Below are 24,144 nucleotides of genomic sequence, written 5' to 3'. Positions count from 1 at the left end.
GAGTCACCGCGTGGACTGTGCGCGCGCCCTGCCTCGCCCGGGGCAACGCTCGGGCCAAACTCACGTGCGCCGGGGCATCCAATGAGAGCTGCAGCTAGACTCCACCCCCGTTTTCCGCCACTCCCTGCGCACATGCGCCCCAGGCCCTCAGAAGAATGCCAGCCGCGCAGACGCAACAGACCCCGCCCCTCAAGTAACTGACGCAAGGAGCCTGATCGGTTCGCAATTTATCCCGTGTGACCTTGAGTCTCTCCTACTGCTGAGGACCGGGGCTGTCCAACGTGTTGCCTTCATACCTCTCCTAGCACCCTCGGCTCCCACTGAACCCAGACCCGTCGCCGCCGGAACTAAAGGGCAACTTTTTACCAACCATCATGCGGCGGAGAGTGTTAACCGTACGCCCTGGCTCTGGATGCGGCGGCCTGGTAGTCTCTGGTCAGGCACTGGGGACGGCGCCCTAGCGGAAGAGCGGGCCTCCAGGTCCCAGCCACCAACCCCCGCCCCCCCACCCCACGTGGTTGGAGGTTTCCAGAAGCGCTCTCACCACCTCGCCGCGCGGCTCCCGGCCGTCCGACAGCCTGTTCGCTGCCTCGCTCTCCCTCCCCCTGGCCACCATGATAAGCGCCAGCCGAGCCGCGGCAGCCCGTCTCGTCGGCGCCGCAGCCTCTCGGGGCCCCAAAGCGGCCCGCCACCAGGTAAGGAGGCGCCAGGCCTGCGCCCATGTATGTAAGGCCTTGGGCCTCTGTGAGGCAGTCGCGTCCTTAGGGGTCAGAATTCTCCGCGAGCGATCTGGAGGGGAGGAAGGTAACGAACGGGACTCCAGTGATCAGCGTTGTCGGCTCAAGGCCTGCAGGGTTTTGCCTCCATTTCTCGGGCCCTGCTGAGTCACACCCCTCTGCGATCCTAGAGTTTTACTCCTCAAAGTAGCGGGCAGTGGCCCTGACGATCCGTTCTGAGGGTAATAGAGCGGTTTGGCCTTGGGGGCGAAGGACGCGGTCTGTTGGGAAGGAACCTATTGTAGTTTTTATTTTCATGTACGAGTCGAAGGACGATTGCCCTTTCTGTAAAACACAAGGTAAGGACCCCGCTGCTGTGATGAAATGAAGAAAAGCAGCTCAATAGCAAGTTGGAAGTCAAGCGCGGGGGTTCCTGTTTTGGATATCTTTGTAGTTAGTTCTCCTGAATCTTTCGTGTAATACTGTTTACTCTTTTTGTTTCTGGAAACTAAGACCAGGAAAAGGCCATAGAGGGTCAATCATTATTACTAAGATGAAAAATACAGGAACTGTATCTTTTGCACTCAAGTGGAATTAAAGGAAGGCTTGTAAGTATCCTGAGGCTAGGTTGTAACAAAAGATATTTGATCCTGGCTAGAGGCCATTCCTGAGTTGTGGTTGGTTTGGTTTTTTTTCCCCCTAAAGTGACTCCACAGGATTAATAATCTTAAATCTTTAAAGCAACTGCTTGGGAGCAAGTGAGGAAAGGCTTCTAAATATTTTAAATCTATACCTTTAGTATGAAAAGAATAGGATTAAGGCACACATAGCTCCTGACAATGAAAAGTATCCGAAAGTAATTTGAAATACAGTGATTCTCAATCAGGGCCATTTTTGACTCCCCAAGGAACATTTTGCAATGCCTAGAGATAATTTTGGTAGCTATAACTTGAGGAACCATGCTACTAGCCTTTATTGGTTGACACCTGGGATCTTAAAATGCACAGACCAGTCCTTCCCCCCTGCACCCCTACCCCCAGCAAAGATTTGGGTCAAAATTGGTAGTGCCAGGCCTCCCCGGCGGCGCAGCGGTTGAGCGCTGGCTTGCGAAGCTGCCCTCAGCAGTGTACTTCAGTCTGCCTGCTCTGCTCCCCGCTCTGGCTCTGGTGAATTCTCTCACCCTCCTGCGCTTCTGACTGTACCCAGTGCTTGTATAAATAAATAAATCTTTAAAAAAAAAAAAAATGGGTAGTGCCAAGGTTAAGAAACCCTGTTGTAAAGACAGTTTTATATACTTGGGAAATTTATATAGATGGTGTTACTGTTTCAGTTTTATAATGCCTTCTCTACGTGAAGTAGTTTTTCTTTCCTGTCTGTATACTTTATGCATGACAGCCACCCATTTAATAGTAAAAGTCTCAAGCCTCCATGTGTTCTTGAGAAGAATTGGAACAAGACCATGTTTTCATATATAGTTGATTGGCTAATGGAGTATTTTTTCCCTTTTAGGATGGCTGGAATGGCCTTAGTCATGAAGCTTTCAGAATTGTGTCAAGGCGGGATTATGCGTAAGTATAATTTCACTTCCTTTCTATCCACAGTAAATATTAGACTCTAAAGTTGTGGTCTTTGCATTTGTGATTGTTCCACTCAAAGAATTGAATTTCTTGGGGTTTTTTTCCATTAAGATAACAGTAACAAAGCATTGTTTTAAATGTCTTGTAGATCAGAAGCAATCAAAGGAGCAGTTGTTGGTATTGATTTGGGTACTACCAACTCCTGTGTGGCAGTTATGGAAGGAAAACAAGCAAAGGTGAGCATAATTGGGGGCTCTGATTTACACAGTGGTAGCTAGTACCCAATCCAGAATTATGTCCTTTGGCTTAGATAAGGTATGTCAGCTTTTATTTTAGATGTTTCTTTCAAACTCTTATGGGGTGAACTTTTATTCTTAATTTTATTGGTGCAGATAACTGAATGGGTATAACTTGCCAGGACTTAAGCAAGTCCTAGTATAAAGTTAAGACTTATCATTAGGATCCATTGGAATGACTTGCATGGTGGATTACTTAAGAGGTTGAAATTTTTGTAAGTCATTTGAACCAAGGCTAGAGGTACAGGAATAATCTCAACGCATGTAAAGCTCCATGTAAGGCAAAGGCCACATTCTAAGGAAAGTATGTTCTTAGGAGATTGCTGCTATCATAGATGCTGATCCTCCTGCAGCCTCCTTATTCTACACATGAGATCTTTTTCCTGCTGGATTCTTCTCAAGATTTAGAGCACCTAGGGTTCTTGAATTGCTTCCTGGCCTTTTTTAATATCCCTGAAACTTGTAACCATCACACAAAAAAAAATTAGGAGTATATTTAATTTTCCACATAGAAGGAAATATACCCTTGTTCCAACATTGAGTATGAAAGACTTGGCTCTGCCTGTTTTGTTTGTTTTTAGTTTTGTTTCAAAGCAAGGAACTAGAAATAGCTCCTGGCTCCACTAGTATTTATTATATCAGCATTCACAGAGCAGAAAAGTATAACCGTTGGGGCTGTTCCTTGAACGTTCATTTTCTGATTAAGCATCTGTTTTGTCTTAAATGATTAAAGACACCAGTGGTGATTAGAATCTCATTTTTTCTATGTTTGAGAATAGGTGCTGGAGAATGCTGAAGGCGCTAGAACCACCCCTTCAGTTGTAGCCTTTACAGCAGATGGTGAGCGACTTGTTGGGATGCCAGCCAAGCGTCAAGCAGTCACCAACCCAAACAATACATTTTATGCCACCAAACGTCTCATTGGCCGGCGATATGACGACTCTGAAGTTCAAAAAGACATGTGAGTAATAGCAGAAATGTAGTTGGTTGCAAAGGACATATATACAAGAATCGTTTCAACAGGATCCCTGGACTACTTTACCTTAGTAATTTTACATGTCCCTAAATGAGCCCTGCCTCTGCCAAAAGGCTGGTTCCTTCAAAAAAAAAAAAAAAAACTTCACCATCACACATGAGTCTTTGTTATACATATATATAGTATGTGAAAAATGAGAATATTCTGGATCATGTAAATCAGATATAGAAGCAAATATACCAGAAGGCAAATAATGGCCTCCTTGTGTTGATCAGGTAGGTTTTCAAGGTTTATCCATTTAATATAGCACATATCACTACTTCATTCCAGCATCATTTTATGGATGTATATATTACACTTCGTTTATCCATTTGTCATTTAGTGGACATTTGGGTTCTCACTTTTTAGCTATTGTAAATAATGCTACCATAAACACTTTTGTATGAGTTTTTATGTAAACATGCTTTCTTTTTGGATAGATATTATTGCAGTGGAATTGCCGGGTCCTGTGGTAACTAATCATTTTCCAAGGCAGCTGCATAGGTTTTTTTGTTTGGGGGCAAGTAAGAAAGTTCGTATTTCATCAGGTAGTTTTTACTTGTTAATTTGCTCTGTAAAGGTTTTCGTTGAAGAATTTCTGGAGTTCTCATTTGTTGTCGGTGGATCTTCTGAAATGGGCAGATGCTTGTGTTGTGCTAACCTCTTCATTGTGGTTTCAGTGGCATTTTTTCAAATACAGTTTTTTTTGTCTTTCAGAAAAAACGTTCCTTTTAAAATTGTCCGTGCCTCCAATGGCGACGCCTGGGTAGAAGCTCATGGAAAACTTTACTCACCAAGTCAGATTGGAGCATTTGTGCTGATGAAAATGAAAGAGACTGCAGGTGAGAGGTTTTAGGCCACATCTGGGGAAATTTGAAGAAGTGGATGATTCCTCTGAGATCATTAACTTCCAGACCCTAGTGTCCTTTGGATGAGTCTTTTCTGTTATACAGAAATCCTAGGAATGGCAAAACTTTTGTTACTTGATCTTTCCTGCAGGTTGAATTTATCTTCTAAATTTTCCTAAGGTGGCTTGTTTCTTCAGTGGGGGAGGGATAGTGTTACATATTGAAAGCCAAAATACTACACATTAACTTTTTGTGTCTGTTAGGTAAGGCTTAGAACTTTGTGATAGAAAGTAGGGACTGTTTTAAGTCTAAAAGTGGATCATGGTAACTGGTGAACTTTGACTAAAGTGTTATAGGTGAGATCGTGGTTTTTCAAAAATCAGTGTCTTTAATTGCATTGTTTTCCTACAAGCTCACTACATATTAGGTCCCATACTCAAAAACTGGTGTTTGCTATCTGGCATCAAGAAGGTGGGAAGGGTTATTAGGTTACATTAGTAAATTCTCTTACTGTTTCATGTAACACCCTATCTCATTTTTTTTTTTTTAAAGAAACTTTTTTTTTTTTTTTAAGAGGCATGTATTATTTATTTATTTGTTTTTTTATACATGCACTGGGTACAGTCAGAAGTGCGGGAGGGTGAGAGAATTCACCAGAGCCAGAGCGGGGAGCAGAGCAGGCAGAAGGACCAAGGTACACTGCTGAGGGGAGCAGCGGGCGGCAGGAGAGGTCTGCGCGCCATGTGGGACCCTCCTCCGGTGGCCAGGGAGCAGCCAGGGATCAAACCAGCGCCGCAGAGGCGCGGGCAGCCCCGCAACCCAGCACTCAACCGCCGCGCCACTGGGGAGGCCCCACCCTATCTCATTTTTTTATTCTTTTCCAGAAAATTACTTGGGGCATGCAGCAAAAAATGCTGTGATCACAGTCCCAGCTTATTTCAATGACTCTCAGAGACAGGTGAGTTTGATTAGAATTCTTATTCAAGAAATTAAGGCTGTTTGTAGCATAAGAGTAGAAAATGCTTTTTTTTTTTTCCTTTTTTTTCCCAGGCCACTAAGGATGCTGGCCAAATAGCTGGACTAAATGTGCTTCGGGTAATTAATGAACCCACAGCTGCTGCTCTAGCCTATGGTCTAGACAAATCAGAAGACAAAATGTAAGTTTGTGCAATAAATTCAACCTCCATTTCTGACACTTTATGTTCTTAATTTTAATGATCAGGCTTTATATTTAATGTAGAAGTGGAACTTCCTTGATCTCCTTTAAGAGAGTATGCCAAGTGTTTTTCATTCATTTCTCAAAACCACTTTTTTTTAACTTACTGGGTATAGGTCATTTTTTTCCCCTTTTGCATGTATATTCCCAAACATTCATCCAAGAGCAGCTGAATAACTGGCAATTTTGCTATTAAAATTTGAACTTACCTCACAACATGTTGTCTGTATTTTACTTGTAGTTATTAGGTTTACTTAACATGCATCATTTAGGCAGTTAGCAAATTTCATAAAAATTACACTTGGGAAATAATCAGGTTTATGTTGTTTGGTTATTGGAATTTATACGCTTATGTTAAGTTTCGTTCCTTAAGGTCTTTTTTCTTTCTAGTATTGCTGTATATGATTTAGGTGGTGGGACTTTTGATATTTCTATCCTGGAAATTCAGAAAGGAGTGTTTGAGGTGAAGTCCACCAATGGAGACACTTTCCTAGGTGGTGAAGACTTTGATCAGGCCTTACTACAGCACATTGTGAAGGAGTTCAAAAGAGAGGTTAGTTACATGTGTGATTAACGTTCAGATATCGAGGATTTTTTTGGTTCAGATGAGTTTGCTTTGTAATTTTTTGCCCTTAACAGCATTGATAGCACATTGAAATAATTGTCTTTCAGTGTCATGAGTTGATCAAACTGTTGTTATTGTAGCTTGCATTGGTAACCAAAAAAAAAGATTGAGAGTATGGTACTAGGGCTATAAAATTGGAAAAGGAATCATGGAAACTGGACACTAGAATTCTGGAAAGATAAGAGCTCAGTTCAGCTCTTTGATTAAGCACGGATGCCTTTTTTAGAATTTTGTTTTCCCTACAGATTAGGTGTAATAAGTGATTTATGTTTCCTTGTAATGATATGGCTCTATTTTGTGTTGTTAAAACTTACCTTTGAAATTCAAATGATATACATCATCTCACTACTAATAACACTGTCTATCTTCATTTTATAGACGGGGGTTGATTTGACCAAAGACAACATGGCACTTCAGAGGGTTCGAGAAGCTGCTGAGAAGGCCAAATGTGAACTCTCCTCTTCAGTGCAGGTGAGATGTGAATATACCCAAGCAGTTTTGATAGGTCTTTTCAGCCTGAGTTTATTTGAATAGCATATTCTAATGGGTCTACTAACAGTTCTATGATTGGTGGTAAAACCTTTTCATCAATAAAGGGGCAGTATATTTTTTATGAATGATCAGAAATTTGGCACTAAATCCTAAATGAATTGGATATACTTCCTTGCCTTAAAGACATACTGATTTTAAAAATCAATATGCAAAGTTAGAACTATTAGCCTGGAAATAGTAAGAGACTCCGAATTGCTACTGTCTTCACATAACTGAAGGCAGTTGTGTGAGTCTCAAGTGCTCATTTTCCTGGCTCAAGAACAGTCTAGAAAGTGAGCTGCGAAACTTGGCTGTGGGCTAAGATCTATATAACCCATACAACTTTCCCTCTGGCCATCATATTGCTCAGCATCTATTGAAGGTGTCAACCTGTGTTGCTCCAGTTCTGAGACAGGAGACTTCAACTTTGCCTTAACCACTAAGAACAAAGTTGCATAAAACATGTTAGGTCTGGATCAGAAACTTAAGATGGAGGGCAAGAGATCTATTGTGGGGTCTTAGGTGAGGGCGGAGAAGCAGGACCTGTGACCACTTTAGTTGTTTTATCACCCACCCTAGGAAGGGGAGATGTATTTATAGCAACTGACATTGTGTTGATGGTTAACCTTCAGTGAAATCTGTCATTGTAGCTATGAAGAATGACAAGATTAGTCATTCATGATGTTGATGGTGTTCCCAATTGTGTTCCCTTATCCCAGCTATCATAATGGAGTGGCAGAATTTTGCAACACAATGGTTACAGTTTGAGTTGAAATATGTGGCACTACTAGAAGATAGTTTAAAATTCCAGTGGTTGGACACCTTTTGTCCGGGAGGGGAGATGGGCATCATTGGTTGGCTTTAATGTAGCTAAAACATACTGATAGGCATTTGGGTTGTTTTTCAGTATTTTGCTACTACAGCAAGGTGTATTTATCATCTTGGGCATAATGTTTAGGCATGTGTGATGGTAAATCTGTAGGAAAAACTCCTGGAAGTATATATTACCTCAAATTTATGATATGGTTTAGGGAGATGAACATTAATTAGAACATTATATTAATAAATGTCAGACCAGAAGTAATGTAGACGTTATGAACTGCTCTGCAAGCCAACTGCTGGGTTTCACATTCCTGTTTTCATCACTTCTTAGCTATGTGACCTTGGATTAAATTGCTTAATGTTTGTTTTCTTATCTATAAAATGACATAGGACAGACTTGGGGATTACTAAATACAATGCTTATGTAGTGAACAGTAAGTATGCTAAGTGCAAGATTATTAATGTAAAAAGGCACTGTTAACATTTGTAATTATAACAGAGGAACTTGACCAAGGTGTTTTGATGTAGCAGGGAGAGCTTATGCAAGATGAGTTGATCAGGAAAAGATGAAGAGTCAAGTAACTTGGGTTCTGGGGTAAAGACATGAGAGGGCCAGTGTAGCTGGAGTGCAGGCAGACAAGGGGAACATGGCTACAGGCTTTATGGACTGGGGATTTTGTGTCTCTTCTGAGATAAAGGAATACAAAATACTGAAGCATTTTTTTTTTAATTAATTAATTTATTTATACAAGCACTGGGTAGAGTCAGAAGTGCGGGAGGGTGAGAGAATTCACCAGAGCCAGAGTGGGGAGCAGAGTAGGCAGAAGGACCGAAGTACACTGCTGAGGGGAGCAGTGGGCGGCAGGAGAGGTCTGCGCACCATGTGGGACCCTCCTCTGGTGGCCGGGGAGCAGCCAGGGATTGAACCGGTGCTGCAGAGGCGCGGGCAGCTTCACAACCCAGCGCTCAACCGCTGCGCCACCGGGGAGGCCCAAAATACTGAAGCATTTTTAACTGGGGGACAGTAACATGGTCAGATTTGGGTTTGTGAAAAGCACTTTGAGGTGAAATGGAAAATTTGGGGATGGGTAGATGTGTGTTCGGGGCAGAGGGCAGCCTGAGTGGATGTAGAACTATGTTGGGAGGTGGTAAGGAAAGGAAGAACTTGAATTAGAGTATGGTAGTGAGGTATACATGGCTGGATTGGGGGTGGGAGGAAGCAAAACTGTCATGAACTGACTTTGGAGGATGGAGAGTCCTGTTTCTCAGATTGTCGTTAAGTTAGTGTGTTCAACTACACCAATAGAAGCACATGTGGTTATTTATTTAATAATAAAGTTCCATTGGCCACTTATAGCAGCCATATTTCAAGTGCTCGGGTATAAGTAGATAGATGGTAGCTGGATTGAATGAATAGCACAGATAACATTTCCACAGTCATAGAAGATTCTGTTGTATCACTTTGATTTAGATATATTGTTTTCTGATTCACTTTAACATTTTGTAAAGGAAGAAGGAAATTGTCAGTGGTAATCTTTAAAGCAGTAGTTAGTGTCACTGTTTGTACAGAAGGTATGTTAATTCTGATTATTGAACATTTACATTTCCTTGTACTTCACCTGGATAAGGTGGCTAAGAACTTGATTTCCTCTGTCTTTATTCCTTGCTGGTCTTGCTTTGATGTGAGGTTGGAGGTGGAGGCACATGGCAGTGCTGTTCCTGAAGGTCCATCCCAGAGCACCTGTTTTTGCATTGTTAGTGATGAGTTTTGTTAAATATTCTTGGTCCATGCCTTACTCCAGGATTTGCTGTGGCAGTAGCAGTGTTACTGTTGGTCTTTGGGGATGTGGTGGCAGTAAAGACCGTCCTTGTAGTTCTCATTAGCATTTCTGTTGCAACTCTCTGTCTTCCTGAAACTTAAAAATCTCTAGCTTGGTGACAGGTTATTTGGAGCATAAACATTTGACGTTTATCTTCATGTACATGAAATTTTTTAAGCTGGGTGAAAAGAAACAGGAGCATGGTTCTTAATGTATGTATACTGTCAAGACAGTTTTTCCATCTCCTGAAGAATTGTCCTACTTCCCCACTCCATTTTTTCATTGTTAATAATAGATTGTGTAGTATTTACCTCTGGGAACATGAGAGATTAAGTCTTAAAGGTCACTGTCTTCAGTGGCTGTTCATTTAAAGTAAGTCTGACCCTTCCTGTGGCCTTCAGTGTTCTACTACTGGTCTTCCTCACTAGACTGACATCAACTTGCCGTATCTTACGATGGATGCTTCTGGACCCAAGCATTTGAATATGAAGCTGACCCGGGCTCAGTTTGAGGGAATTGTGACTGATCTAATCAAGAGGACCATTGCCCCATGCCAAAAAGCCATGCAAGATGCAGAAGTCAGCAAGAGTGATATAGGAGAAGTAATCCTTGTCGGTGGCATGACCAGGATGCCCAAGGTATGGACCTGTGATGAACACTTGGGAGAAATGGCTTGTGTTGAGGGAAATGATGATGTGTCTTTTTGCCACTGTGACCTGAAGGGGTGGATTTGTACCCATGGATCTTTTTTTTCCAAGCTCTTTTTACCCTCTTTTTTTTTTTTTTTGGTTTTCTATTTATTTATTTACAAGCACTGGGTACAGTCAGAAGCGCAGGAGGGTGAGAGAATTCACCAGAGCGGGGAGCAGAACAGGCAGAAGGACCAAAGTACACTGCTGAGGGGAGCAGTGGGCGCGGCAGGAGAGATCTGCGCACCATGTGGGACCCTCACTGGTGGCCAGGAATTGAACTGGCGCTGCAGAGGCTGCGGGCAGCTTCGCAGCCCAGCACCCAACCGCTGCACCACCAGGGGAGGCCCCCCTCTTTTTATAAATTAAAGGGTACAAGGAAAAGAATTAGCAAGGGCAGGATATCTTCAGGGTGATAGCAAGGAGGAAGCTGACTTTATTTTGAAAGAATTTTATATTTAGGGATGACCTAAAAAATTTGTTGCTACTAACGAGACCACAGGGGCAACTATAGAAATATCTGCAACATACAAGATTTCTAATTGCATCTCTTCCACAAAGATTTGTGCAATGATGCATTTTACTCATCAACACATCATTCTGAAGACAGGTGTGTGGAAAGCTAATGACTGAGCACAAAATCTATTGAAGGTGCAATTCTTTCCTTAAAGCTTAAATAAGAGTATCTGGGCCTTTAGATTTTCTAAATTTTACCTTTGGGGTGTTTGGACATGGGAAAATATGTACAAAATAACCCTGAGGAAAAAAGGGGAGGCTTTGGAGCATATAACATGTATCTTGACATATGATACCTTTATATGTTAACAAATGCTATTCAACTAACCCTACTTCCTAGCTATTAGTAAAATAATCAGGAGGTAAGAAGATGCCCCACACTAGCCACCAATATTGTTGAATTATCACTGCTTCTTTTAGGTTGGTTGTTGATTTGTAGAAGAGAACTTAGATTATACAATTTCTGGATCCTTTTGCCATTCACCCTTCTATTCTGGGAAAACAGATAACAAAACTTAGGCAAGTCTCCACAAATTTAAAAGAGCTATGAATGAGATGCTTACATGAGTAAAATATATGTTACCTACATAAATGTAGATAATAAGAAGTCAACTATGAAATAGTTTACATTCTTGAATCTGAAGTGTGATATAGTGGGGTTTATTGGGGTCTTCAGATGTATTCTCTTTTCAGACACTCCGAGTGGTGGGTGACAGGTTTTTTCTTGATACTTAGGTTCAGCAGACTGTGCAGGATCTCTTTGGCCGAGCCCCTAGCAAAGCTGTCAATCCTGATGAGGCTGTGGCCATCGGTGCTGCCATTCAGGGAGGTGTATTAGCCGGTGATGTCACAGATGTGCTGCTCCTGGATGTGACTCCTTTGTCTCTGGGTATTGAAACTCTGGGAGGTGTCTTTACCAAACTTATTAACAGGAACACCACTATTCCAACCAAGAAGAGCCAGGTAAGTTACCCCTCCCTACATTCTGATAGAGATTTGTGAGGGAACTGATTGTAATTTTGTGAGCATTTCCTATAAAACTTCACTTAACTGTTTTGCAGTCCACATTTGTTGAATGTTGGTGGTAAGAAACTTGTCTTTTTTTCTTTTCTCCTTTTTGTTCTGGAAAAGTTGTCTTTACCTGCCAGCCAGCAGTGGTGATTATAGGGAAAGCATCAATAGTTTTCCCTCCTTGCCCTAAAAGGCAAGTTTCTGGTACTCTTCTGTTCTCAAAGACAATAAAAAGACTAAGACAAGGGAAATGAGCCTGTTTGAGGGACAAATGATGGGAGAGGGACAAAGGATCGGAGTTTCTGAGATATCAAGTAGGACTATATAGAGAAAAGCATGGTTTGGGAGTAAGAATTATTCCCTGATTTTCCCAATTTTGACATTTTTCTGACAAATGTATCTGTGCTTTATTTCTGCTGTGATATACTGACAACACATTCTGAAAAGAAGTATGCTTGATTTCCTGTGACTGAGCACAAAACACATATCCAGTCTCTGACCCAATTCCCCATACCAGCAATTTTCACTTTTTCACTCCTTCTCAAAGCCTTCTGTAATATTGCATCATTGTCCAGTGCATTTGCTTAGTTGAAACAATAGCTGCTGTGTGCCCTTTGCTGTGCTAATCCTACTCCTATTCCCTACAAAGACATGTCTTTGTTCTGAATAAAATATACATTAGGGTGAATTTATTTGGCTTGCACTTTGTATAAGGGGTGTCAGTTTAATCATACTGCTAATCCAGGAAGTTTCCTTCTTTTTAGGTGTTTTCAACAGCTGCTGATGGACAGACACAAGTGGAGATAAAAGTTTGTCAGGGTGAGAGAGAGATGGCTGGAGACAACAAACTTCTTGGACAGTTTACTTTGGTAGGTATCAGGAATCCTGAATATTTTGCTCTTCCTTTTACTGTAAAGTTAGATTATATTCTAACCCCTAATAACTTTGCCATAAACTGCTGGCATAAACCTACATAACCTGTTATCTTGACTGTGTAGTGTTTTACCTGAAAGTCTTGCTTGTTCCTTGTGCTATAGGAACTCACCAAGAAGTTGATAAATAATGCTGATTAGGAAAAATTCCTGATTATTAAGTGCTATTTGATGCTGTTACTGCTTTGTCAGCATTGCTTATCGGTGAGATCAGCAATGATGAGAGGTTTTCTCTCGTTCACTGTCCTCAGGTACACACAATATAGGGTTACTTGCTATCGCTAAGTTCACTGTGAACCATGTTATTTCAGATTGCAATGAAACTACTACCCTCATCTATAAATGTATTTTTGTGCCTTTATTAAGTGTAGGTAGTATTATTTGTTTTTCCTAAGAGACATATAGGTGTGGAAATAGAACACTGGATCCCTTTGTGAGAGACACTTATCTAGATATTTATTTTAGGTTGGAATTCCCCCAGCCCCTCGTGGAGTCCCTCAGATTGAAGTTACATTTGACATTGATGCCAATGGGATTGTACATGTCTCTGCCAAAGATAAGGGTACAGGACGTGAGCAACAGAGTAAGTGCTGTCATTCAACAGAGTGAGATGAGTGAGTCTGGAATGTCTCTTAGGAACTTAGATAGACCTCTTTGGGGGGGGGGGTGTGTGTGTCATCCTCCCTGCCTTTCCCACTCCCCACCATAGAAGAACTGGGGTATAAGCCACAGGTACAGGGGGTGAGAGAATTCACCAGAGACAGAGTGGGAAGCAGAACAGGCAAATTAACTGAGATATACTGCTAAGGAGAACAGCGGATGGGACAGGAGAAGTCTGCTAAGCCATAAGTGGGTTAGCTCCCTGGCTGGGGATTGAACTGAGTCCGTAGCAGTGATAACTCTGAGACTTACACCCTAGACTACCAAGGAGGCCCGGGTTGTGTGGTCTTTTCTCTCAGTCTCGGGAAGACAATGAGCCCTTTTTTGTCCCCTTTCTCTTCGATTACCAGGTCCACGTTAACAAGCGTACTTATTCCCCAGAACAACCAAGCATTAAGAATTTGGTCTTTGTATATTTCAGACCCTTGGATTTCTCCTATAGGACAACAGGGTATTTCTGATCTTTTTGTAATTCACATCCAGATTGACTATTACAAGTTAGGAGTATTCTTCTTCTTACTACAGTAGCAGAAGACACAATTTTATCTGGAAAGTAATATGCCTTCTTTTCACTATAGTTGTGATCCAGTCTTCTGGTGGTTTAAGCAAAGATGATATTGAAAATATGGTTAAAAATGCAGAGAAGTATGCTGAGGAAGACCGACGAAGGAAGGTAATTAGTTTCTGCCTTCTTGTCTGGGCGATGAAGGTTGGAGTTTGGGCATTTGTCATTGATGCTTTATCTTCTCCATCTGTCTTGTCTTAATCTGTTATGTGTGAAATGTCTTAATTACTAGTCTTGCATATCAAAGTTCTTTTTTTAAAAAAGATTTTTTTTTTTGTTTATGCATACAAGAGCTGGGGTACAGGCCAGAGATGCGGTGGGAGGGGGGTGAGAAGATTCACCAGAGACAGAGTGGGGAACAGAACAGACAGACTGACTGAAATACACTACTGAGGGGAGCAGCAGGCGAAACAGAAGAGGTCTGCTGCGCCATGTGGGTTTCTCCCTGGCCGGCCGGGGATTGAACTCGTGTTGCAAAGGCTGTGGATTTCTTCATAGTGCGGTGCTTAACCCTTGCACCACCAGGGAGACCCACATATCAAAATTCTAATGTTACACTAAATATTTGATATTTTTACAGACTCTGTAAAAATTTTTGAGCTCTGTATGTATGACCTCTAATTATATGCAGCAGTTAACATGTATTGCTTAGTGAGGACATCCAGCCAAATGGTTGATTGGGAAGTCTTTTTTCATACTACACTTGTGATATTTTTAGGAACGAGTTGAAGCAGTTAATATGGCTGAAGGAATCATTCATGACACAGAAACTAAGATGGAAGAATTCAAGGACCAATTGCCTGCTGATGAGGTGAGCCCTCCTTTTAAATAGTTCAGGAAGTTGGGAGGCATTGTCACCAGTGTCAGTGAAGTTCATTTTTCTTTGTTGGGCTTGACAGAATTTAGTATTAAAAAAATTTTTCTGAACATTACTACTACATGTAGTGGGATAAGAAACCTGGAAAAAATGAGGGTTTTGTTTTGTTTTGAAGTGCAACAAGCTAAAAGAAGAGATTTCCAAAATGAGAGAGCTCCTGGCTCGAAAAGATAGTGAAACAGGAGAAAATATAAGACAGGCCGCATCCTCCCTACAGCAAGCATCACTGAAGCTCTTCGAGATGGCATACAAAAAGGTACAGAGGCCCAAGGGTATTCTGTCCAATGATTATTTTGCTCTTCACTTACCCTTAGTATGACTGCTCTTGGTTACTGTCGCTGAAGACTCCCTGCATACCCAAATGTGGCACTAGTACTGCAGCTGGATATCCATCCTGTTGTCTTCACTATTTTGGAAAGGAGGGTGAGATCAAAAAAGGGTCACAGAAACCACCAACATAGACTAGAAGAGGGAGAGTGGAATAGACTGGATATGGCTTCTGCATTTTCAGTTCACTAGAGAACAAATGTTCGGCCCTAACAATAAATCTGATGTTTTCTTACTATTAATGTTGGCCCTAATAAAAAATATATTAATAATTATCTCAAATGTTTTTTTAACAGATGGCATCTGAGCGAGAAGGCTCTGGAAGTTCTGGCACTGGGGAACAAAAGGAAGATCAAAAAGAGGAGAAGCAGTAATAGCTGTAAACTTTGGAGATGAAAGGACAACATACTATAACGCTTGGGAGTGAAGGGATTTCCTGAGCAGAGATAGGCAGATTTCAGTCTTTTACTGTGTTTTTGCAGTATTCTATATATAATTTCCTTAATATGTAAATTTAGTGACCGTTAGTTAATCATCATCTAATGAGTGATAATTCCAACAGTACAATGTTCACAATGTTCTGTCCCTAGCCTGTCATTATTTTCAGCTGCATGTATAAGGGAAGAAGGTGATTTATTGATCATTATAAAGACTTAACATTATTTTGTGCTAATGTAGCCATATTTTCAAGGGATGGAATCATCTTACACACAAGGAGGGTAGTCAGTCGTAACCTGAAACGAGACCATATAGATTCGAATGAGATCTTCTTGTCAGTTGAGAAGTACTCTGGTCCCAGCATGTGTGTACATGAGATTCTTAAACTGAGGCCTTGCACAAAGGCAAACAGCTGCACCATGTTGGGAGTTGAATAGGGGAAGCTAAGTCACTGGAAAATTAAGCGTTAAGTACAGCTTTTAAGACAAGGTAATAAGGCTCCCTTTTTAAGGTATACTTTTCTAGCTACCTTCTGGCCTGTCTGGCACCTGTATCTTATTTTTGATCCATTCTGGATTTTTTAAAAAAAATAAACACAAGAAGTACCTTGATCTCTTGGTTTGTGAGGGGTGAATCCCTGAGATTTCTCTTCAGGAACATGGTATGTTTATTCCCTGTTCCCACAAAGAAATAACATACTTCTAAGTAGTGTCTACCCTTCACATTGTCCCACCTTTGTTTGGGGATACTGAAACTGCCTTTTAAATCTTTTGAGATTTGAAAATGCGGGCTTTTCTCCAACAGCTTTCAGGTCCAAACAGCAAAAATTCTAAACAGAATTGACTTAATAAAGAAACATGTCTCATACTAAGTTTTACATGATTTCAGTGTCTCATACCAGAAACCGTTTTTAATTTCTGCTTTTTCATCAGCAAATTTCCTTGTCCCAAATTCTGACACAGTTCTAATTATCATATGCTGACAGCTTGCCAGGCAGAAAGGTGACTGCATCTATCTTGTCTTCCTAAAAGGTTTACAACAGACTTCTCATACTTAATGAGTTATTGTTACATGCCATGTCTAAAATGGTCTGTTAATCAAGAACATGAGCTTAGACACCATCAGATTTGCCTAGAAATGAATGCCTTGCTCTAATGTGAATGATTTGCTGGAAAATTGTCTTCATTAACACCTACATAAACACTTCTTGAGACTTGTATGAAATATTAATAGGCTCAACTTTTCAGCCACATGAACACTTGGTGTGGGACCCTTGTAAGATATGCAGCAATTGTTTACGAAGGATTTGTTTTGGACGATAATTAGCTTCTGAGTCACCACTGCCAACTAAATGCCTCTGCTACCACCCCAGCCATTGTGATAACTAAGCCTCTCAAGGATTTCCAAAGCACTCCAATTAAGAATTGGATTTTATGGGCCTCCCAGGTGGCGCAGCGGTTGAGCGCTGGGTTGCGAAGCTGCCCGCGGCCTCCGTGGCGCCGGTTCGATCCCCGGCTGCTTCCCGGCCACGGGAGGAGGGTCCCACATGGCGCGCAGACCTCTCCTGCCGCCCGCTGCTCCCCTCAGCAGTGTACTTTGGTCCTTCTACCTGCTCTGCTCCCCACTCTGGCTCTGGTGAATTCTCTCACCCTCCCGCGCTTCTGACTGTACCCAGTGCATGTATAAACAAAAATAAATAAAAACATGCCTCTATAAAAAAAAAACTTATTAAAAAAAAAAAGAATTGGATTTTATTAAAGATTCAGGATCAGGGACAGGAGTGAAACATTAACAAAATGGATCCCATTAGGGAGGGAGAAAGCTGCTTGCTGGGTAGGAATCCATAGCTACTATTCTCAAGCTCTACCTCACATGTAGTGAATGCATAACAGTATTTCAGTTACAAACAGCTTTTAAAGGAAAATAAAAATTATTCAGTTATACTCTCCCTTTTGTGGAACAAGTGTTTTATGGTTGCTCGAACCCAAAAAACACCTTTGCAACCTTCACAGTACATCCAGGGTCATCTCGATTCTTGCCACTCAAGTGTAAGTTATTTGATTATTCCAAGGTGTCTACTCCACTTAAAACTACATCCTTGCTACTTTGGCATTTCCCCACAGCACTGTCAAAACACCTGGAGTCACATAAACTGGCCCTTCACTGCTCTTACCTTCCATTTTTATTATTTTTGCCCTTGGTAGAAGAGTCTTTACCCCAGATTTCTCCACTTGGGTTATTTCTTGCTTTTTTAATAAGGATTTGAAATGTCATAAAATAGTCCCTCATTTCCCATCCTTACTCAGTTTTGTGTCATAGTAATTATTACCACCTAATTTTGTCCTTCCCCCATGAAATTCACACATTGAACCCCTTAAGCTTGATGGTATCACAAGGTAGGTAGGGATTCTGAGAAGTGATGGGTTACCAGTGTTAGGGTCTTTTTTTATGCAGCTCCAAAGATCCATCCCTTGTATACTGCTGTGTGAGGACAGAGCCTCAGAGGTCCTTCACCTGGCCAATCTGGCACCCTGATCTCAAGATTTCTGCCTCTGAATTTGAAAACTTGCTTTATAACTTGTTTATAAGTTATAAGTAACTTAAAACTACTCAATTTGTGTTATTTTGTGACAAACAACCCAAATGGAATAAGACATCCACCAAAATGTAGCTACATGAGGACAAAAACTTGCTCACTGCTTTTTCCCCAATTTGCATAGCCATGGCTGCACAGAAACATGCATATCTTTTATCCCACTGTCTAATAAAATGGGGTGATGTGGTTTCTCCATTTCAGAGGTTATGGTCCCTTAATTTTTTAAGTTCATGTATAAGTTATAGTCTCAACTTGTCAAGAATAATGGGGGCAATTTACACCAAACCAAGAAACTAGAACTTAGTAAAAGTTCTTGATTAGGAGAATTATCCAAAATATATGTGACAGACTTACTGTAATCATTTCACAATATATACAAACACTGAAACATAAGTGGAACTAACACATCAATTATACCTCATTTAAAAAAAAAAATGTGTTCTAAAGAGAGAAAGAATCCAAGGAAGACATTAAAGAATGTGGCCTAAAGTTTGCCTGGCCCAACCAGCAAAGGAGGGGAGACTAGTGATCCGAATCAATGTGCAATCTTTTATTTCCCAGTTACAGTGCAGTTCTATTGCTGATTCATTCTATGTGATCTTTTTTTTTTTTTTTGTGGGACCCTCACTGGTGGCCAGGGATCGAACTGGCGCTGCAGAGGCTGCGGGCAGCCTCGCAACCCTGTGCTCAACTGCTGTGCCACCAGGGGAGGCCCCATTCTATGTGATCTTGAAGAACCTTATGCTGATATATATTAGAGGGAATAAACTTTTTCCTGAACTGTCTTGAAAATTGCAAACCTAACCTTAAAAAAGCTGTAAGACTAGTACAATGAACGTAACTACATACCTTTCATGTAGAACTACACCTTTCATGTAGATTCAATAAGCACTTTGCCACACATACTTTCATTCTTATGCACTTTATTTTATACACATGTGCATAAACATATGTATAAACATACATGTGTATGTGTGTACATGTGTGTATGTATACAATGTATGCATGTGCACATGAGATAAAATGTCATGTGATGCATATAATGCATATGTTGATGTGTATATCGTGTATTGTGTATGTATATATTTCACACGTGTATAAACATACATATACATGCTCACGTATGTATATACACATGTAGAAGTTTCATGACCCTTCAACCTAAATGTTTCAGGATGTATCTTATAAGAAAAACATTTTTCCCACAACTACTCAAGTTGAATTTTCTAAAAATAAACTTATTTTTGAGATAAAATTGCATTGTAACATTTTCAGGTGTGTATCACTGAAAATCAGCATATGTTCCCACAACTAATAGAACCAGGAATTTTAATGTCAATATACTATTACCTACACACACACACACACACCCCATATAAAAATTGCCTGAAACAGTCTCAACACTTTTTAATCTAGGGTCATATCAAAGACCGTATGGCATTTGTTTGTTTTATCTAGGAATAGTTCCTTTACCCTTTTGATTTTTTTCATGACATTGACCTTTTTAAAGGGTACAGGCCTTTTGTTTTGCAGAAAGGCCCTTATTTTGGATTCACCTGAGGACTATCTTATGTTCAGAGTCATGTACACATTATTGGTCGCACTCCTGTTTCTTTACCACATCAACTACCAAGAAAAGTAAGATGTCAGTTCTGTTGATTCTTAATTCTTCATTATAAAGATATCTTTAATAAGTAATCTGTAGGGGTAGTTTAAGTATAACATGCCAATAAAAATATAAAGCAATTATAATGGTGTGTGAAAGGATGGGACGTGAAGAGAAAACTCAAATTTTGGAAATAAACTGCTTCAAGCAAAGACCCTTCACTATTTTAGATACCACTGGTACTCTGTTCTCCAGTCTTATGGCTGCTTTGTTAAGGGCTATGCCTCCTCCCTTTCCTGTCCTCTAGTATCAGAAGAACAATGAAATGAACAAGAGCCCTAGACAGAAGAGCTATAGGGCGACCTATATTACTCAACCTGTGAACAGCATGAAGGAGGTAATTTAGCAATTACAGAAAGAACCACTGAAATAGCCATTTCAGTAGGTCAAAAACAGAACAATTTCATATTGTTAAACCTAATACAATGCACCATCATTAAACCCATTTCTGCTACAGCAGGTCAGGTAACAAATCTCTCTTATGCTAAAGAGAGCACTGTGCTGAATCAGCCTTTAATATTACAAGCTTGAATTGATGAGATAGTGAAACAGGGAAATTAAATGTTTCACCAAAATCACAGGTTCCTGTAGCCCCTGACACAGAGGGTAAAGATTTGGGGCAGCGGTGACAGGCTGTGGTGTGTGGAATTCACATTAGTAAGCTTTGGTGAGGAAGAGGGGGTGGGAGGAGATTGTCCATAAACCACTGATTATAAAATCAAGACTATAAAAGCATTTTTCTGGGGAAATGACCCATTGTTTTTACTCAGGTTTCCCTGCCTTTTTTTCCCCATGCTTTGCAATTTACTTCTTGAAGAAACTGAACCACTGGACAATCTGCATTTTATTGATTGTATTCTTGTGAAGTCATTTAACATTCTTGTGATGTCGTCTGCCTAAGTTCAGTTTTTTTGACAAGACTAGGTGGTGTCTACTTCCATCAGAGGGGCTGGTCTTTTTGTAATATCAGCAGCCACTAGTGATCATTACCCAGATCTCCAATTTCATTAAAGGTACACTATTCTACTTCTTTTTTCTGTAGTGAGAAATTTCCCCTCATACCAAGTACCTACCTACCACAAGGGACAGTCCATATGGAAAAGGGTTCTTTACTGATTTTTTGAACAAATTGGGTCAAAGGTGAGATCAATGAATTTTATGGTTGTCACTGTGAACTCATGGATTGTAACTTACTTTATGTGTTTCACGTCACTGAAGTTCTTATTAACACTTAAACTGTTTTCACTTTCTCCCTGGTGTGAACCTCTTTCTATTGACTCAAAGTTCTTACAAGACCCCTGTAGTCTCTTAATTTCCTTTCTTATTGATATGACAAGGTGTTTCGGGTTTATTTTACTCATTTTTGCCACAGTCCTAAAAACAGTGACATCTCATTTTATACTGTTATCTATTTGTTTAACAGTCCCCTTTTTCCTTCTAAAAATGATCATAAATGTAATGATGACTGCATTGCATCTAACGTTTTTCAGCACTCTTCCCAGTGCTAGACAAAACACGAGTACACGATATTTATGAATATAAACTAAAAAATTAGCATCTGTCTAGCTATTTTGCAAGTATCTTTATTGAATACAAAAAGAATCATTGTAAATACTAATCACTTACCTCCCAGGGTAAATGATCCAAGGGCATGGTTCAATGGCTCCCTGCTAATTTTTCTTACATGGAAAAGCAGGAAGACCTATTCCAGCTAGTAGCATTCCCTAGAACAGGGATTCTAAAAAAGAGAGAAAGAAAATTTCTGGAACTGAAAGAAAGAGAAAAAAAAAAGAGTTCCCTATGTGCATGATTAAAGATGGAAATCATTTTAGGGTAAAGCACTTAATATTCAAGATGTGCTTAATCTAACAAGACTACAAATTCATGTAACAATGTTTGGTTTTCCAGAGGAAGTTGCTGTCATTCCTTAGTCTTCCCTCCCACTAAGGAGTTATATTTCCTCTGGGTGTCCACAGTGGAGTAATGATACTGTACTCTGGCCCATTTCAAGTCACCTTCACACACCTAACATTCTATTGTTAAGCAACTATGTTTTATGTCAATTTACACAAATCTTAAATTCTGTGAGTTTTATTTTGAACTGCTACAGATTGGGTCTTCTTTATTGGCTTTTATTTGCAGCAAGATTTCTTTATTTTCTTAAGGATAAAATCTACATAACTGCATTCCTCAAATTCATTACACTTAGGAGCTTGAGGGTAGAGCAGACATTCCTTTAGTGATTTCCATCTTCTCTAGGAAGTTATAAGCACTAATCCAAAAATTTTTCTATTTTTCATTTCCCTAGGCAATTTTTTTTCTTCCCTCTTTTTAAGCAACAGAACTTTATATGGAATTCTTTGATGGATGAGGGGCAGGGAAAACACACAGAAAAAAACTAGTAAGATACCTAGGAAAAAGTCATTCATTCTACGAATATAATTTATATAAATGGTCAGCATTTTAAACTTCTCTTCTGAAAAGTTCCAAATTTCTAACAATTAGTAATATAACATTTTAAAGAGAAGAAAAAATCCCAGACCTATTTTACCGGGAACCTCTTTCCACCAGGAGAAAAATATCCCTAAGAATTGTACTTTGGGGGCCTTCCTGGTGGCACAAGGGGTTAAGACGCAACCTATGAATCTGTCCACAGCCACTGTAGCACGTGTTCGATCCCCAGCCAGGGAACTACCCACATGGCGCAGCAGACCTCTCCTGACTTGCCCGCCCACTGCTCCCCTCAGCAGTGTATTTCAGTCAATCCGCCTGTTCTGTTCCCCTCTCTGTCTCTGGTGAATTCTCTTTCTCTCACCCTCCATACCTCTGGCCTGTACCCCAGTTCTTGTATGCATAAATAAATCTTTAAAAAAATAAAAAAGAATTGTACTTTGGATCTGCTCTATCTTTAGTCCCAACTTCATTTTCTTCAGGAGAATAACAAAGTAAGCAGTGTTAGATGTTCCAAACAGATGTGTATAGGAAAGCAGAAGAGGCTCTTTCCCTGCCTGACAGAGGAGATGATTCCAGTACATTCAAGATCAAGCTCCACTTAACTCTATGGCTCCGGAAGGCATTGCTACTAGAGGTAATGAACATTAAAATTACCTCACAATAGAATTAAGCTAGACCACTATCTTACACCATATCCTAGAATCAAATGAAAATGTACTAAAGACTTTAATATAAAACCTGAAATCATAAAATACAAGGACGAAAACATTGGTAAAAAGATCTTTGACATCAGTCTTAGTGATATCTTTATATATTCACCTCCAAAAGCTAGAGAAATGAAAGAGAATACAAATAGGACTATATAAAACTAAAAAACTTCTGCACAGCCAAAAAAACCATCATTAAAATGAAAAAATAGCATACTGAATGGGAGAAGATATTTGCAAACCATTTATCAGACAAGGGTTTAATATGCAAAATATATAAACAACTCAACAACAACAAAAACCCAATTTAAAAATGGGCAGAGGATCTAAATAGACATTTCATCAAAGAAAATAAACAGATGGCCAACAGACACTAGAAAAGATGGTCTATAACACTCATCATTAGGAAAATGCAAATCAAGTCACAATGAGATTTCCCTCCACACTGGTTAGAATCTTCATTATCAAAAAGTCAAGAAATAAATGTTGGGCCTCCCAGGTGGCCGAGGGGTTAAGTTTCAGTGCTATAACCTCTACAGCCTGAGCTACATGCCTGGCCAGGGAGCTAACCCACATATGATGCAGCAGACTCTCCCCAGCTGCTCCCCTCAGCAGTGTATTCAGTAAAACCTGCCTGTTCTGTTCCCTACTCTGTCTCTAATGAATCCTCTCACATGAACAAATAAATAAAAATTAAAAAAAAGAAATGTTGCCAAGCATGTGGAGAAAAAGAAAGCTTTATATACTGTTTGTGTACAAAGTGATGTAACGCAAATTGGTGTGGCCTCTATGGAAAACAGTATGAAGGCACCTTAAAAAAATTTAATACAGGGCCTCCCAAGTGGCTCAGAGGTTAAAGACACAGCGCTACCAAGCTATTGCCAGCCACTGTGACATGAGTTTGATGCCCAGCCAGGGAGGTGACCCACATGGTGCAGCAGACCTCTCGTCTTACCTGCTGCTCCCCTCAGCAATGTATTTCAGTAGATCCACCTGTTCTGCTCCCCACTCTGTCTCTGGTGAATCCTCTTACCCCCTGCACCTCTGACCTATACCCCAGTTCTTGTATGCATAAATAAATCTTTTTAAAAAATTAAAAATAAAATTACCATATGTAAGGGGCCGGACTGGATACAGTGCAGGTCTTCTGATCCCATGCAGACCGGGTAAAGGAGGAGTCAGAGTCCTCAGTAGTTTTGCAGGTTTTTTATTTGGGGTTCACCAGGCATATGGCAGCAGG

The 24,144-nt window shown here is 40.4% G+C and overlaps 1 protein-coding gene across 1 annotated transcript; it reads left to right on the top strand.

Annotated features, from left to right (window-relative positions):
* Positions 1-614: 614 nt before the first annotated feature.
* Positions 615-15,417, top strand: HSPA9 (heat shock protein family A (Hsp70) member 9; the record flags this gene model as incomplete). Its single annotated transcript, XM_084252237.1, has 17 exons — positions 615-695; positions 2,226-2,284; positions 2,442-2,529; positions 3,369-3,550; positions 4,322-4,446; positions 5,337-5,410; positions 5,503-5,609; positions 6,059-6,221; positions 6,672-6,764; positions 9,895-10,104; positions 11,407-11,634; positions 12,447-12,551; positions 13,080-13,197; positions 13,853-13,947; positions 14,558-14,650; positions 14,832-14,972; positions 15,340-15,417. 17 exons carry the CDS (start codon positions 615-617, stop codon positions 15,415-15,417), a joined length of 2,040 nt encoding a protein of 679 aa, XP_084108363.1.
* Positions 15,418-24,144: the final 8,727 nt, after the last annotated feature.

Source organism: Talpa europaea, assembly GCF_964194135.1.
Source record: "Talpa europaea genome assembly, chromosome: 13".
In the NCBI taxonomy this organism is placed as follows: domain Eukaryota; kingdom Metazoa; phylum Chordata; class Mammalia; order Eulipotyphla; family Talpidae; genus Talpa; species Talpa europaea.
The sequence above is the reverse complement of the archived record's forward strand: the minus strand, read 5'-3'. Positions and strand labels throughout refer to the sequence as shown.